Source organism: Lepus europaeus, chromosome 6 (assembly GCF_033115175.1).
Source record: "Lepus europaeus isolate LE1 chromosome 6, mLepTim1.pri, whole genome shotgun sequence".
In the NCBI taxonomy this organism is placed as follows: domain Eukaryota; kingdom Metazoa; phylum Chordata; class Mammalia; order Lagomorpha; family Leporidae; genus Lepus; species Lepus europaeus.
The window spans coordinates 121,101,761-121,117,270 of record NC_084832.1 but is presented as its reverse complement, the minus strand read 5'-3'; the positions used below and the strand labels follow the sequence as shown (position 1 = coordinate 121,117,270).

At 41.5% G+C, this 15,510-nt stretch overlaps 1 protein-coding gene across 3 annotated transcripts in view; it reads right to left on the bottom strand.

The window, feature by feature from the left end:
• The window catches only part of FAR2 (fatty acyl-CoA reductase 2), a 159,151-nt gene that overhangs the window by 28,882 nt on the left and 114,759 nt on the right, over positions 1-15,510 (bottom strand). For all 3 annotated transcript variants that reach the window (XM_062195531.1, XM_062195530.1, XM_062195529.1), the window contains exon 3: positions 2,740-2,915. In XM_062195531.1, the coding sequence (XP_062051515.1) occupies positions 2,740-2,915 (176 nt within the window). The remainder of the gene's footprint in view (positions 1-2,739; positions 2,916-15,510) is intronic.

Genomic DNA, 15,510 nt, shown 5'->3' with positions numbered 1-15,510 from the left:
AAATAGGAGAACTGATGTCAAAATCCTAAATTGTAGCTGACAAAATAGAAAGCTGTATGTGGTGACAGTAAAATAGTTCATGGTTTATCCAACATCAATAAACCTATTTATTCATCTAACTTAATTCAGAAAGACAAAGACCAGTTCATATAGATAAAAGCTTTTTAAATGGCATTTAGTATCCCCATTTTTAAAAAAAGATTTATTTATTTGAAAGGTAGAGTTAGAGGGGGAGCAAGAGACAGCATTTCCATCCGCTGGTTCACTCCCAGAAGGGCTGTAATAGCGGTTGTTGAGCTGATCTAAAGCCAGGACCCAAGAGCTTCTCTTAGGACTCCCACATGGGTGCAAGGGTGCAAGCATTGGGCTGTCCTTTACTGCTTTCCCAGGCACATTAGCAGGGAGCTGGATAGGAACTAGAGCAGCTGGGACTCCAAGTGGCACCTCTATGAGATGCTGGCATGGCAGGCAGCAGGTTTACCCACTACGCCACACTCCAACCCCTTGACTCCCAATTTAACTCACTTACAAAAACACAAATGAAATGATTAAACAATGTACATAGCAATTTGCTTGCTTAATGTCAGGGTTAGTGGTGATTAGCAGGGTACATTGCTTGTAAACCACAGCCAGGGAGGATGCCCACATTGACGACTACTAAATATCACACCAGCCTGTAGTTGGAGAGGAAAATCAATGAAAGCTTCAAGTATGGAACAGACAGTAAAAGTCACTATCAGATTAGTTAATTGTATATTTGGGAAACAAACAGCCTGAACTGGGATGTACAATAAGACAAGTAATGTGCCCAATTATCAAAATCATGTGGAAAAAATCACTAATTTTCCATTTAACCAAATTTAGAGAAAATAGAATAAAGGTATATTCAAAATTGCATGCTTTAGAGGGAAATTAACCCTAAAAGAATATATTAAGAAAACTGTAAAACCTCATTAATGGTCATAATTAATTGAATAAGTAAAGACATACATCATTTTTGGAGAAAGAATAGGCATTTTAAATGTCAAGTTCTACAAGGTAATCCTCAACAAACTCTTGGATTTTTTTAAAAACTTGGCAAAATTATTCTAAATTCAAAAGTAGGAGAGGATATTCAGGAAGCTTCTGAAAATAAAGAATGCTCTATGTATTCTTCCCTAATAAATTATACTAGTTAAAATGATGTATGATATTGGTAGAGAGAGTCTGATTTGTGGAATACATTAAAGGGTTTAAAAATAAAATTTGTGGCTGGTGCCGTGGTTCACTTGGCTAATCCTCTGCCTGTGGTGCTGGCACCCCGGGTTCTAGTCCCGATTGGGGCACCGGGTACTAGTCCCAGTTGCTCCTCTTCTAGTCCAGCTCTCTGCTGTGGCCCAGGAGGGCAGTGGAGGATGACCCAAGTGCTTGGGTCCCTGCACCCACATTGGATCCCAGGAAGAAGCACCTGGCTCCTGGCTTTGGATTGGCGCAGTGCGCCAGCCGTAGCAGCCATTAGGGGAATGAACTAATGGAAGGAAGACCTTTCTCTCTGTCTCCCTCTCACTGTCTATAACTCTCTCTCTGTCTCTCTGTGTAACTCTGCCTGGCAAAATAAAATAAAATTTGTGTAAGCACTTCATATTAAATATAGAGTGAAAATAAGTCATGAATATTAACAACATGCCACTATGCCAGCATCACACCTACCTGACTTTTCTTATAGAATTTTTAAATAGAATTTCCTCTTTGTGGCAAAATAAATTTGAGATGGCTAAGAAATTGAAATGTAAAAATGAAACCATTAAATTCTGGAAGAAATTATCAGTAAATGCATAAATAATAAAGAGGGTTGAAAGACAAATGGTACCTTGTTAAGATATTCTGAGCATTCTAGAAGACAAGGAGTTATAAGCTCCATCTTCCAGGCAGCTTCAAAAAGAAATATTTCAATGGAAAAATAATTAAAGAACACAAAGGACACCTCACAAAAGAATAAAATGCTAATAAACATTTAAAAGTCAGTCTTTGCAATCAAAGAATAAAAACCAAAACATGGGGGCCGGTGCTGTGGTGCAGTGGGCTAATGCCCTGGTCTGAAGCACCAGCACCATATGGGCACCTGTTCTAGTCCCGGCTGCTCCTTTAGAAAAACAAAAACATGGAATCCCATTTCTACCATGGCGTGAGCCTAAGAAGTGAGTATTCATGTGCACAGGGACAGTGTAAGGCAGTATCACTCGGAGAGCAATTAAATAATATATGCAAAACGCAACGAATTCACAACGTGGGCACATCTTCTCTGTACCTGACTGTTCTGGGAATTTACTGCAGGGAGAACACACAGAGGCAAAATAACGATGTGCACTGAGATGTTCATCACAGAATTGTTAGATACTGGAAAATGACCATGTCCACCAATACAGCACTGGTGGAGTATATTATATATGTGTTCAGTGGAACCTCATGTTTATATTACAGTTTATAATAGTGAATTTGTTGGCCAAAAATCTCACAAACAAAATTGAGCAGGCTGAAAAACATCAGTCTGCACACTTTGTAACACTGAATATAGATCCACATAATCACAGATGTCCTAAAATGAGCTGGAACGAATGTTCTCCACAGCACCACATGGAAGAGGGCACTTGCTGTATTTTCTGTTGAGGACCTATGCCTTCTACGACTGAAACATCACGCAGCAGACACCGTGCACGTGCTCAAATACACACACAAGTGGGGCGAGGGCAGGCCGCGTACCTGAGATGGTCGTCAAAGCGCACGGTGGCCGCGCAGTGGAAGACGATATTTGTGCACGAGAGGAGCTCCTGCAGGTCCTCCTTGCTGATGGCGAAGTCGTTCTGGTTGAGATCCGCGGAAACAGCTCGGATCTTCTCGTGCACGTTTGGACAGAATTCCTTGACTTTCTCAAACAGCTGAAACACAAACAGAGGTCAATGCAGACAGCAAACCACCATCATCTCTTTGTTCCTATTGGAGCTCACTCATTTCCTCAGTTGGCTCCAAATGCTTTGTTCTACTAGCATCAGTCATAGAAGGCATCTATCCAACAGTATCAGTTCATTCAGTTGTAGTTTTCTTGAGAAACAAGCAAACAAGTCAGCTCTGACTGTGAGTACTGCTTGTATTTTGAGCTTTTCCTAAGGGGTAGGAAGGTGAATGAGAAGTGGAGGAACTCAGATTTGAGTTAGTTGCTTATATAGGAAGGTCTCTGTGCCACAATGCCAGCCATCAAAATAAAATTTTTTTTTAAAATTGATTTGAAAGTTGGCATTACAGAAAAGTCTGTCTTCTATTGCCTGATTCACTACCCAGGTGGCCGCAATAGCTAAGGTTGGGCCAGACTGAAGCCTGGAGCTTCATCCATTCTTTCATGTGGGAGGCAGTGGCCCACACACTTGGACCATCTTATGCTGCTTTTCCCACACCATGAGCAGGGAGGTGGATTGAAAGTGGAGCAGCTGGGGCACACACTGGCACCCATATGGGATGTGGCATTGTAGGCAGTTGCTGAACCTGCCATGCCACAACGCCAGACCTCAAAATAAAAATGTTAAGGAGTTTCATTTTCATATGCATGGTAGTTGTTGTCTAGCAAGAGAATTAGAAGAATTCATGTGCTTTTTTTGCTAGGATTTTAACTTATTTATAATATAGCCAAATGTACTTATAAGTGGAAAAGGGAAGTTGACAGTTTTAGCATTTATTATAATTATTTAAATGGAACTAATTCTCATCCCCATTCAGAAATTCTAAGATTAAATCTGTATCTTGTATTTTCTTAAAACATATGACTTTTCTAAACATCTTGATTCCAACCTCATTTGGTAAGGTGGAATTTTATTGCAGCACTGGTAGAACACATTAACCCTAAGAAAGAGTAAGGCCAAATACTCAGAAAGATTAAGATCAGGGGAATTAGTCTGGTTTTAAACATTAGGATGGGTGGTTAATGCAGTGGTTAAGACACTGCTTGGGATGCCCATGTTGTGTTCTCAGAGTAATTGGGTTTGATTCCACCACCACTTCCGATTCCAGTCTCCTGCTAATGTGCATCTGGGAGCCAGCAGATGATGGCTCAAGGGCGTGTGTCTTTGCCACCCATGTGGTAGACCAACATTAGTTTCTGGCTCCTGGCTCTGGCCTGGCCTAGACCCAGATGTTGTAGGCATTTGGGTGGTGAACAGTAGCTGGGAGGTCTCTGACTCTCTGCCTTTCAAATAAGATGAAAATAAGTAACAAATGAAAACTTAAAAATAGACGCAATATAGTAGCAGAGACAGTTATTTTCTTCTCCTTGACTCCATAGCAATGCTGTCATCTGTGATTCCTAGTAGCAGGCTTCTTTCCATTAGAGGCATGAGGGAACTTCAGATTTGTGGAAAGAAAGAATTTAAAGACAAGTTTATTTTGATGCAAAAATATTTGGAAATCTGCTTAACTTTCTCATAATACATATTTTCTGTGAACCTTTTGGAAACTCCTAGGATGCATCTCACATTTTTTTTTGGCATCAAAAATATACTCCCCTTTTCTATTTTTCACCAACTTTTTGAAGCACCCTGGAATACCATTGGCTTTGTGTTGGTTACCAAAAAGTTGATGTCAGGTAGTCAGAAAATCATGTCTCATTTGCATCAGGCAAGACTGTGCTCAGAATTCAGCAAAGATGATTAGGGAGGATTCAGAGCCCCAGATTATCTTGGCAAATGAGCATATCTCTGTCTAAGCTACTTTTTCTGCACTGCAGGGTGAGCCTTTCCACTGGTTGTTTGTGCAGTTCTGAAAATAACCTGGAAGTCAGAACAAACCTCAATGCATTTTCAACATCTGGGATTGATACGGATGATAATATGTCCTAGGCACGTACTCAACACAGAGGTCATTCTGGGTCATCTGCAAGATTTTTCTGCCCTTCTATTCTCATTCAGTCATAAATATGCAAGGTGTTTGCTTTCACAGTTGAATCCTTTCTTCTTTGATAGTTCATGTTCATTGTATAATAAACATATGTTGGACATTTATGGATATTTATCTGAATTTTATGCAGTTTCCCCTTTGGTAAGCATTGAATCTGTAAAGGCTCCTCTTGAGTCGGCCTGATAGATCTTAATCACTGGAGACTGATTTAGGGTTTTGTGGACTTTGACTTTGCCTGTGATGAGTTCTGGCTGTAGGAGAGGAAGAAGTGGTAGATGACTCTGGCTTCCATCCTCCAGCACTGGGGCTCCTTACATGTGATGTGAGCTGCCTTGTACAGATTTTCTTTTGCCTCTGATTTTGGCTGAGGATGCTGCTATATCGTATTGTACTTTTTGACAACCTGTGTAAGTACCAAGATGCCATATTTACAATGTTGCTGTCTTAGGAGATAGTTACTATTTTGGGAATAGGAGATAGTTACTATTTTGGGAAATAATATTCAAATCTGTATTCCATCTATGGATTGTGTTTTCAAAGGAGAAAGCAGGTCTGACTGAACATAGTACATTTTTTTTTTAAAGTATGAATTTTCTGAGCCAGATAACAGTTGACTATAGTGAACAGAGATATTCAATGAAGTGGCTGCATCAATTCAAACCACAGCACTAAATGAGGGTTCCCTCTGACTATTTGCCTAATAATATGGGTTTGCCTTCTTGGGAAACTTAGAGATACTAGCAAAATAATACCCTTTAAATGTTACCACACTCTGCAGAGAGTGTGCAAGGTGACAGCCAACTGCCATCTAACCAACCATGGTTTTAGCCAGCACTTCGCCAAGTGTTATCCACTTTAGTGTTTTTTTTTTTTTTTTTTTGGACAGGCAGAGTGGATAGTGAGAGAGAGAGAGACAGAGAAAGGTCTTCCTTTTTGCCGTCGGTTCACCCTCCAATGGCCGCTGCAGCCGGCTCATCGCGCTGATCCGAAGCCAGGAGCCAGGTGCTTCTCCTGGTCTCCCATGGGGGTGCAGGGCCCAAGGACTTGGGCCATCCTCCACTGCCTTCCAGGGCCATAGCAGAGAGCTGGCCTGGAAGAGGGGCAACCGGGATAGAATCCGGCACCCCAACCGGGACTAGAACCCGGTGTGCCGGCGCCGCAAGGCGGAGGATTAGCCTGTTAAGCCACGGTGCCGGCCAATTTAAATGACTGTAATCACTACTATGCATATCAGAAATGCAGATTGCTGGGTCTCACCCCATATCCTCTAAGTAGGAATTATTCTGTCATATAGGAATTTGCATTTCACATCAAGTTCACATTTGATTTTAATGTGTACAAATGATGAGACTTTTTCTAGTTAGAGTGTTAACACATACAATTATGGAAGAACAATTGTTTGTGACTCATTCCTCTTTATAACTGCCCAGAACATTTCTCCCATGAGAAATTTACAAACTATGGGCATAAAAAGAACCACAGAACCTGGTTAAAGGTTATTTCTTAGTCTACATTCAGAGATCCTAACTCTGCAGTGTAACTCAGGAAGCTGTGTTTCTTAACCACCTCTGAGATGTGTCTGATTATCCAGGTACCATCCCTGGGGAAGCAGTGACCCCATAATTTATGTCATTTCTTTAATTCATACCAATTTAAGGAGATATAAATGCTCATTACCCTGAATTGATCACTACATATTGTATACATGTAGCATATTACCACATTGTACTGCATATAAATGTTATAAAATACTAGGAACAAGGTTTCATAACATGGAAGAGCAGGAATCCCTTTGAGTTTTCCTAATGGAGACTACTCAACTCTGACTTTCTCAAGTCTATACCATTAATTGGGAACCATTTGAATGTATGACATTCCTCCTCTAGCTTTTAAATGTGTTGATTCTTGTATGTTTCTGTATGCTTAACAGTATGAAGTTCATTGAAAAGACCCAAGTTTTTGCTTGTTGATTTGAAGTTAACTCCTGAAAGAATAGTGATGGAGGCATGACAGGAGCTTGATGGCTGCAACTGTTGGGCTAGCCGTTCGTTGATACCAGAGTACTGGAAGACAGCAGATGGCTCAGGCTGAGGACACGGGTGTTTCCTGGGTCCTCTGTGTTAATCACTAATGGGGCTGAAAGTGCTCAGAGCAGACTTGCTTCTTTTGTAGTAATGACAAGACTGAAGGAAACGAGCAAATGGTGCAAATGGATTCTGGAGAGATACAAGACATTAATTACAAGTATGAAAAACTAGATGAAATAAAAATGAAGAAAAACATTTCAAAAAATCATGGAAAGCACATCAACAGGAACTTACTACTTATTTTAAATTCTATGAGTTTATCATATTCCTTCTCATTGCACAATCTCATGAAAGCACCATTTAATGGTCTAGGGTTGAGGAATAGAAGAGTTGAATAGTCTCCATTATCAGAACTTGAATAAAGATTTCCTGCTTTTCCATTTTATGAAATTTTGATGGGGTACAATGTGGTAATTTGATAAATGTACACAATGTGTAATGATCAGATCAGGGTAATTAGCATTTCTAACTCCTTAAATATTTATAATTTCTTTGTGTTAGGATCCCTTCTAGTTATTTTTTTTTAAATAATTATTTTATTAATTTGAAAGAGTTACAGAGAGAAGTAGAGCCAGAGAAAGAGAGAGAGAGGTCTTCCATCTGCTGGTTCACTCCCCAAATGACCGCAATGGCCAGAGCTGAGCTGATCCAAAGGCAGGAGCCAGGAGCTTCTTCCAGGTCTCCCATATGGGTGCAGGGGCCCAAGCATTTGGGCCATGTTCTACTGCCCTCGCAGGCCATGCAGAGAGCTGGATCTGAAGAGGAGCAGTCGGGACTCGAACCGATGTCCATATGGGATGCCGGCGCTGCAGGCTGGGGCTTTAACCTGCTGCACCACAGCGCCATCCCGTGTCTTCTAGTTCTTTAGCAAATATAAAAATAAATTGTTGTAAACTGTTCAACCCACTGTTCTGTAGAGCACTACAACTTAATTCTTCTGTGTAACTCTGGCTGCTTGTCACCTTACTTACTGCTATCCCTCACCCTACCCTTGCCAGTCTCAAATGAATGATATTCTACTCTACTTCTGTGAAATCAACTTCTTAAGCTTCCAGTAAGAGTGGGAACACGCAGTATTTGTATTTCTGTACCTGGCTTACTCTACTTAACACAGTGTCTTCCAGTTCCATCCGTGTTGCTAGAAATGGCAGGATTCCACTCTTTTGGATGGCTAATAACACAATGCGTCTATATATCTCATGATGGAACCTCATTCTTGACAATGTTCAGACCCATTTTTTTTTCTGTGTTCACTTAAAGATAGCAGCTGGGAAGTGATCTAAAACATCTCAAAGTTGGAAATTCCTCTTGGAAGTTGGGGGAGTGTTTCAGTGACATTATATAGTCAAGTATTTCTATCTCTTATTCCTAAACTTGAGAGATTATGTGACTTGTAACACAGAAGCAAGAGAGAAACTTTGCAAACCTTCAATAAGAACACTCTGAAGTGGGAAGAGAAATGTCTTGGTTTCAGTGAACTTTAGATGACATCTGTAGTCAGACACTAGGACTGTATTGTGATCAGAAGCAGGGAATGGATGAGGGTTGGGGAAATTGTGTACATAACACTTCTGAAACATTGTAGAGGCCCTGACCTTGACCTATAATCAATGAGTTACCTAAATGGCTTCATTTTGGGAGTAGGTATAGTCCCTAGTCCCTAGTCCTTTGGGATTATTGAAGGTAATCATGTCCGTCTGTCGGTCCTTCCGTCCTTCCTCTCTCTCTCTCTCTCTCTCTCTCTTTTTCTTTCAAGATTTTACTTATTTGAGAGGCAGATTTACTGATAGAGCGGTAGGGACAGATAGAGAGGTTTTCCATCTGCTGGTATGCTCCCCAAAAGGCTGCAGTGGCACTCATATAGGATGCTGGCACCACAGGCAGAGGCTTAGCCTACTGTGCTACATTACTAGCCCCAGTCTTACCAATTCTAATCGTGAGAATCTCTTGATACTTAATCATTTTACTGAATTTTTTTTCAAATATAACCACATTTACTCCTAATAACCCAAATTTGCTTAATATTTGCATTTTGTGAACAAAGCAAAAGGCACTTGAAAGCAAAGGGCAATCTCTGGCAGATCTGGTGTCCCAAAGTGAAAGACAGAATCTAATATTTATTACAGAATTTTTGGTGTGGAGTCAGATAAACCAACGGATTCTGCAGGTTAACTGTGACTAAGCTGACAACAGTTAAAAACAATGCATGCAAGATAAAGCAAAAAAAAAAAATTCAAACACAATGTAAAGTTTCACAAAAATTCACAAAATGGCAGGGTTTTGTCAGTTCACTAGTAACTCCCATAAGACACAAAGAATTAATCTACAAATTGTTGTTGCTTCAGTGAGGACAAGTTCTATAAGACAAGAAGGGCAGCACTGTGTAGTAAGGTGGTTATCAAACTCTGGCAGATAGCAAGGATGCCTGGGAAATCACTTCAACAAACAACAAACCCACATGTTCTGACCCTAGAGATGGTCATTCAACAGTTGTGAGCTGAAGCTTGGACAGCTGGTCTTTGTACAAGTGTCTGGTGTTGCTGATAAATGCTGATGATAACCATCAGGGTACTGGAGAGATGTCAGGCTCTCAGGAGTCATGAAGCACTGGATTTGAATCCTGGTTCTGCTACTTATTAGCTACGTGACTAGGGTGCATTGCTTATCTCTCTGAGCTTCTGTGATTGATTTGCATATTTACCTACAAGGCCAAACACTCAACTATCTTGTTCTGTGATCCCAAATGAAGGCCAGCCCTGAGAAAATTTCTACTCTGTAATAGGACTGGTGGCATCTTTGCATTATCCATGCAGTAGGATGGAAAAAGTGATTGTACTCTACAATGTCAAGCCATAGTTTCCCCTTCCTAATGAAACTGTTTTTCAAGGATGCAAATTCCTCAAGAAGATGAGGCATTGCAGCAGGTAAGACATGAGCTTTGGAGACAAGAGAACAACACTCACGGTGTGCTCTTACTTCCCTGGCACAGGCTAAATAACCTTGGGTGGATAACAACTTTCTTGGAAGAATTTCTCATGTGTAATGTACAAGTAAGGCGTGCCACACAGATTTCTGAGAATCAGACAGGGTAGTGAAATTCAGATGCTTAGCATAATACCTGTGTCCTCAGAGGAAAATTCCCTTTCTGCTTCCATAACAAAACTCCATTTCCAAAAGCTGCTGATCTGAAAGCTGTGTGTATGTGCCTTTGTGTGTGTTTGATTATGTAAAGTTTCATGATTACACCAAGTAGTCCAGATACTGCTGATAAGTTGATGTATTTGCAGAGTAAAGTTGAATCCCAAGGTTTAGTAATTTTCTGAATGAGTGTGAGCAATTTAAAACTTTTAAGAAAAAGATCTGAGATGATTGGAAGAGATTTAAAGAGAACGAGGCTGGGCGAGCAAAATCATGCCAGTCAATGAATGAACTAGGGATTCATATTGTAAAAGAAAGTAAGGATTGTGGCATAGCGGGTAAGGCCTCTGCCTGCAGGGCTGGCACCCCATATGGGTGTGGGTTTGAGTCCCAGCTGCTCCACTTCCAATCCAGCTCTCTGCTACAGCCTGGGTAAGCAGGAGAAGACAGACCCAAATCCTTGGGCCCCTGCACCTGCATAGGAGACCTGTAAGAGGCCCCTGACTCCTGGCAGCTCTGGCTGTTGCCGCCATCTGGGGAGTGAACCAGATGATGAAAGACCTACCTCACTCTGTCTCTGTCTCTGCCTCTGCCTTTGCATCTCTCTAACTCTGCCTTTGAAATAAAATAAATATTAAAAAAAAGAAAGTAAGAAACATTGGGGTGGATTAAGACAATGCTTCCCATATCAGACACTACATCCCATATCAGAGTGCTTGGGTTTGCATCCCAGTTCCACCCTGGAATCCAGCTTCCTGCTAAGAGCACCCTGGGAAGCAGCAGGTGATGGCACAAATCCTTCTACCACATAGGAGACCTGGAATGAGTTCTTGGTTCCTGGCTTCTCCCTCTGTTGCACACATTTGGGGAGTGAACTAACAGATGAGAGATTTCTATTTGTCTCTATCTAGCTCACTGCCTTCAAATAATTGATAGATTTTTAAAGATTTATTTAATTTATTTGAAAGGCAGATTTAGAGAGAGAGAGGGGTGGGGGAGATACAGAGAAACAGATCTTCCATCTGCTGGTTCACTCCTCAAATGGCTGCAATGGCCAGGGCTGAGCTACATTGAAGCCAAGAGCCAGGAACTTCTTCAAGTCTCCCACATGGGTGCAGGGGCCCAAGCACTTGGGCCATCTTTCACTACTTTCCCAGGCACATTAGCAGGGAGCTTGATCAGAAGTGGAGCCGCTGGGACATGAACTGGAGCCCATGTGGAATGCAGGCATTGCAGGCGGTGACTTTACCCATTCTGCCACAGTGCCAGCCCTGATTGGTTTGTTTTTTTTTTAAAGGAATATTGTGAAAAGATATTGCTTCTGTGTGTATTTGGTCTATTCACAGGACTAAGGAAGACAGGAAGTGGCCTAGAGGGGAGGGATTGAACACACTTCTCCTAGTCTGAGGTGAGCAGCTGTCAAACAGAAGGTCAGTTGCACTCTTAAAAGGTGGCCTTTGTTAACCACAGGCCATTTAAGTTCCTGAAAAGTTTGCGTTCCTACTAGTCATCCAAGTTTACAGAAGCCTCTTGCTTAGGGAAAATTAGAAAGAAAAAAAAATAAATGGAACAGAATTGGCTTTGGGAGTTGATGGCTCTTGACTGGGAGGGCCCAGTGGTTCTGCATCTGGTGAGGAAGGGATGAGGACCCAGCGAGCCATGCAGCTGAGAGGCCCTGGAGCATACTCTTCCTCTGCCCTCCAAGTGGGCCCTCCTCAGGGAGCCATCAGCCTTTATGGGGCACCACCCTAGCAACCTAATCCCACCTCATCACTGAGCCCCACTGTCAGATACCAGATTTCAATGAAGTACCGCCCTTGACCATTCACTTAAGAGTCTACGGATTGCGGCTTCATTACACGGGACTTTAGGGGACATCCCAATGATTTCCTAAACAGCAGCGACTTCCAAAGCTAAAAATAGCCCAAAATGTGCCTTGAGGCACCGGCACACCGGGTTCTAGTCCTGGTCGGGGCACCGATCCTATCCCGGTTGCCCCTCTTCCAGGCCAGCTCTCTGCTGTGGCCAGGGAGTGCAGTGGAGGATGGCCCAAGTCCTTGGGCCCTGCACCCCATGGGAGACCAGGAGAAGTACCTGGCTCCTGGCTTCGGATCAGCGCGGTGCGCCGGCCGCAGCGCGCTACCGCGGCGGCCATTGGAGGGTGAACCAACGGCAAAGGAAGACCTTTCTCTCTGTCTCTCTCTCACTGTCCACTCTGCCTGTCAAAAAAAAAAAAAAAAATTAAAAAAAAAAGAAAAAAAATAGCCCAAAATGATACCTGATGACATAATTATGCAAATTTATGACTGCTTTGCTGCATATTTATTCTTATTTTAAAAGACAAATGTGATGTTTTTCACTCTAGAAATGTAAGCTATTTATTGTAATTATATTTTGAAAATAAAGAAATTATTCTTACTCTTTTAGTATGAGAAGATATGTCCTCACCACGAAAGTAACATTGCTCATTATAATTATAATTAGAAAATATAAATAAGTAAAAAAACCGAAAATTACATCAGCATGGAGGGTCATTAGTTGAAATTTTATTGAATATAGTTTTGCATCCATTTTTGCCTTGAATATATTATAACAAACATTTTCTCAGGTCATTTGCTACTTGATGAAATACGTGTTTTTTTAATGCCTGGGTCCAACACGTGTGTATTGTTGATTTAATCATTACACAATGAGAAAGTATTTGTTATAAAGAATACTACATTAAATATATTTAGATAGTACACATATTTGTGTATTTGGTGCTTTTTTCCTAAAACGCCACCTTCATTAGCCTTATGAGAAAGCCCTCACGAATCTCCGATTAACTCAGATAATGTTCAAGTCATGAGTAAGAACATGAATTTTCCCTTCGGATTCTTGAGTTCCAGGTCTGCACAGCATAGCCTACCCCAAGTAAGTCTCAGTTCATTGTCTGTCTCTGAGAGCAAGGAAACAGGAAGTGAGAGGGGTATATATGGAAGGAGCAGCAGATGTATGGATTCTGATGGCTAGAACAGATGTCTGTCTTAATCACATTTCCTGGGGATATATTTCCTGAACACATATTTCCTGGAGACATGGTGGTCATCAAAGACAAACTGGTATCATTTTTTAAAATCGCGTTTTAAAGAAACATATCCAAGTCTCATATACTTGAGATGATTTATCTACCTTTAGGAATGTGGTAGTACTTATGGTACATTACAATCCATTCATCGCTGTGTATGGCTGGCAAGAAATTGCTTAAAAGCTATACCAGGCCTTTACTGAAAAATAAGCTGCAAATGTCTTTGAATCACTGTGTTTATGTGAAAATAGTTAAAGTTAAATGCCAGACTCTGGCCTGGATCTTGATTGACTTGAGATAATACATATTTGCAGAATCTGAGTCACACCAGAAAAAACTGCAACTCAGAGAGGAACATCATTCAGACCAAAAACCAAGAAGGGTGAGTGGCCATGCAGTAGAAGGAGGAGAGAGGGACCCAGACCCAGACAATACCACTGAGCAACCTTTCTGCAGAGACTGGTTTTGTAGGCAGGATTGTCAGGGATCACAGCCCTTACATCATATAAAGGTTATGTTAAATAAAGAAGGCAATGTTAAAGAAAGAAAACCAAACTTTCCTTGAGTACTTGGCACATTTCTTTTTTTTTTTTTTAAGATTTATTTATTTGAAAGGTGGAGAGAGAGAGAGAGAGAGAGAGATATCTTGCATCTGCAGGTTCACTCCCCAAATGAATGAAGTGGCCAGGGCGGGGCCAGTCCAAAGCCAGGAGCTTGGAACTCCATCCAGGTCTTCCATGTGATTTTGGATTTACCAAAACCAAGAATGCATGTATGCTCCAATTTCCCCCCTTAACTTTTAAATCAGAAGTCTTCTTCTTGTCACTAGTGTCATCTGTTACTGCTGTGTCCTCCACATCTGGCACAGTGCTTCATTTTTAGTAGATGGTCGCCCAGTATTCACTGAATAAACAAGTTCAGTGAATTCCAGTTTTTCAGTGTTTCAACAGTGTTGTACCTGATAAATATTCCTTCCTTTTATCACTTCTTCTTTAGCCTTTTTACCGAAGCCTTTTATTTGCACCAGGCTTTCACACAGTGTGCATGAACCAAGAGATAGATGCCTTTTTTCCAAAGACCCTTGACTCAGGAGCTGATTGGCCTTAAACCTGAAACCACCCATTGGTTTCCACCCTTACTGCTGCAGAATCAGCAGACAGCAAGGAGGTAGCATGCATGGAAGAACCTTCCAGAAGGTGGAGCTCTCGGCTACAAAAAGCGATGGAGAAGAGGATTCCTCCTGGAGAGCACATTCAGAGGCTATTTGTGGGATTTCTCCACCTCCAGAGTAGGGAGCCTTCTCAGTATCAGCCAGGAGGGACTTCCTCATGCTCATAGTCAGGGACTTCTGCCTGCTTGGTGTTCTTCCTTTGACAATACGTCCTTGTTTAATTTTCTTTTGTCTTAAACTTTTGCAGAGTCTGCTCTACCGCTGTATGTGGGGGAGGTAGAACATCTTCCTATTTAGTCCAAGATTGCCACCCAGAAGCTAATACAGCTGGACTTTGAGTCTGTTCCCTAGGATTTTTGACTGTGAATTGGATACAAGAATGGCATGAGACTGTGGCAGGGATGAGGGTCTTCTCTGTGCAGCAAAAGCGTGCTACAGGAGCTTGGTGAGCCGAAGACAAGGTCACTGCGCAGCCCCCTTGGTTGTTAACAGTGCAGGGTTCCTTTCCTCTGGGCCCACAGTTGTGCATTTTCCAGCCAGCAGTGCAGTGAGGTATGGTCCAGGGACCATTATGAAGAGTGGAATGTGGATGGAAGAGATGCTCACCACTTCTGGGCTTGGGTGACAGAGACCTTCCACGTGACCCTTGGGTGTCTTAGAGGCCACATGCAGAACATATGGGGTCCCTGATGTCCTGTATGAACTGGATTGTTGAGGCTGAAAATTAAACTTCATCCATTTTCAGCTGCTGATTGGGGGGGGGGAGGCTTGTATGTTTCAGCACCCACATTGCTACAACCCCCAAGGAATGCAGAGTTCCGAACGTGGTGGTTCATGTGGATATGAACACATTTGTCATAGGCTGGTGAAACCTGGACATCAAGATTACTTAGGATTTCTGATTATATTTCTTTATCTTGCAAAAACTTTTTAAAATATGTAAATGTGAGTCCTTAAAAATCTTTTTTATTACTTAAGACCTTTATTAGCTGGTGCTTCCAGTTTGCTGACTTTTTTGAAAAAATCAAGTTGTAAACTTTTATTACAAATTAAAAATGAAATTCTTAAAAATCTCAACTTGACCAGATATGATACAATTTAAAAACCTTTAAATATGTATTCAGAAA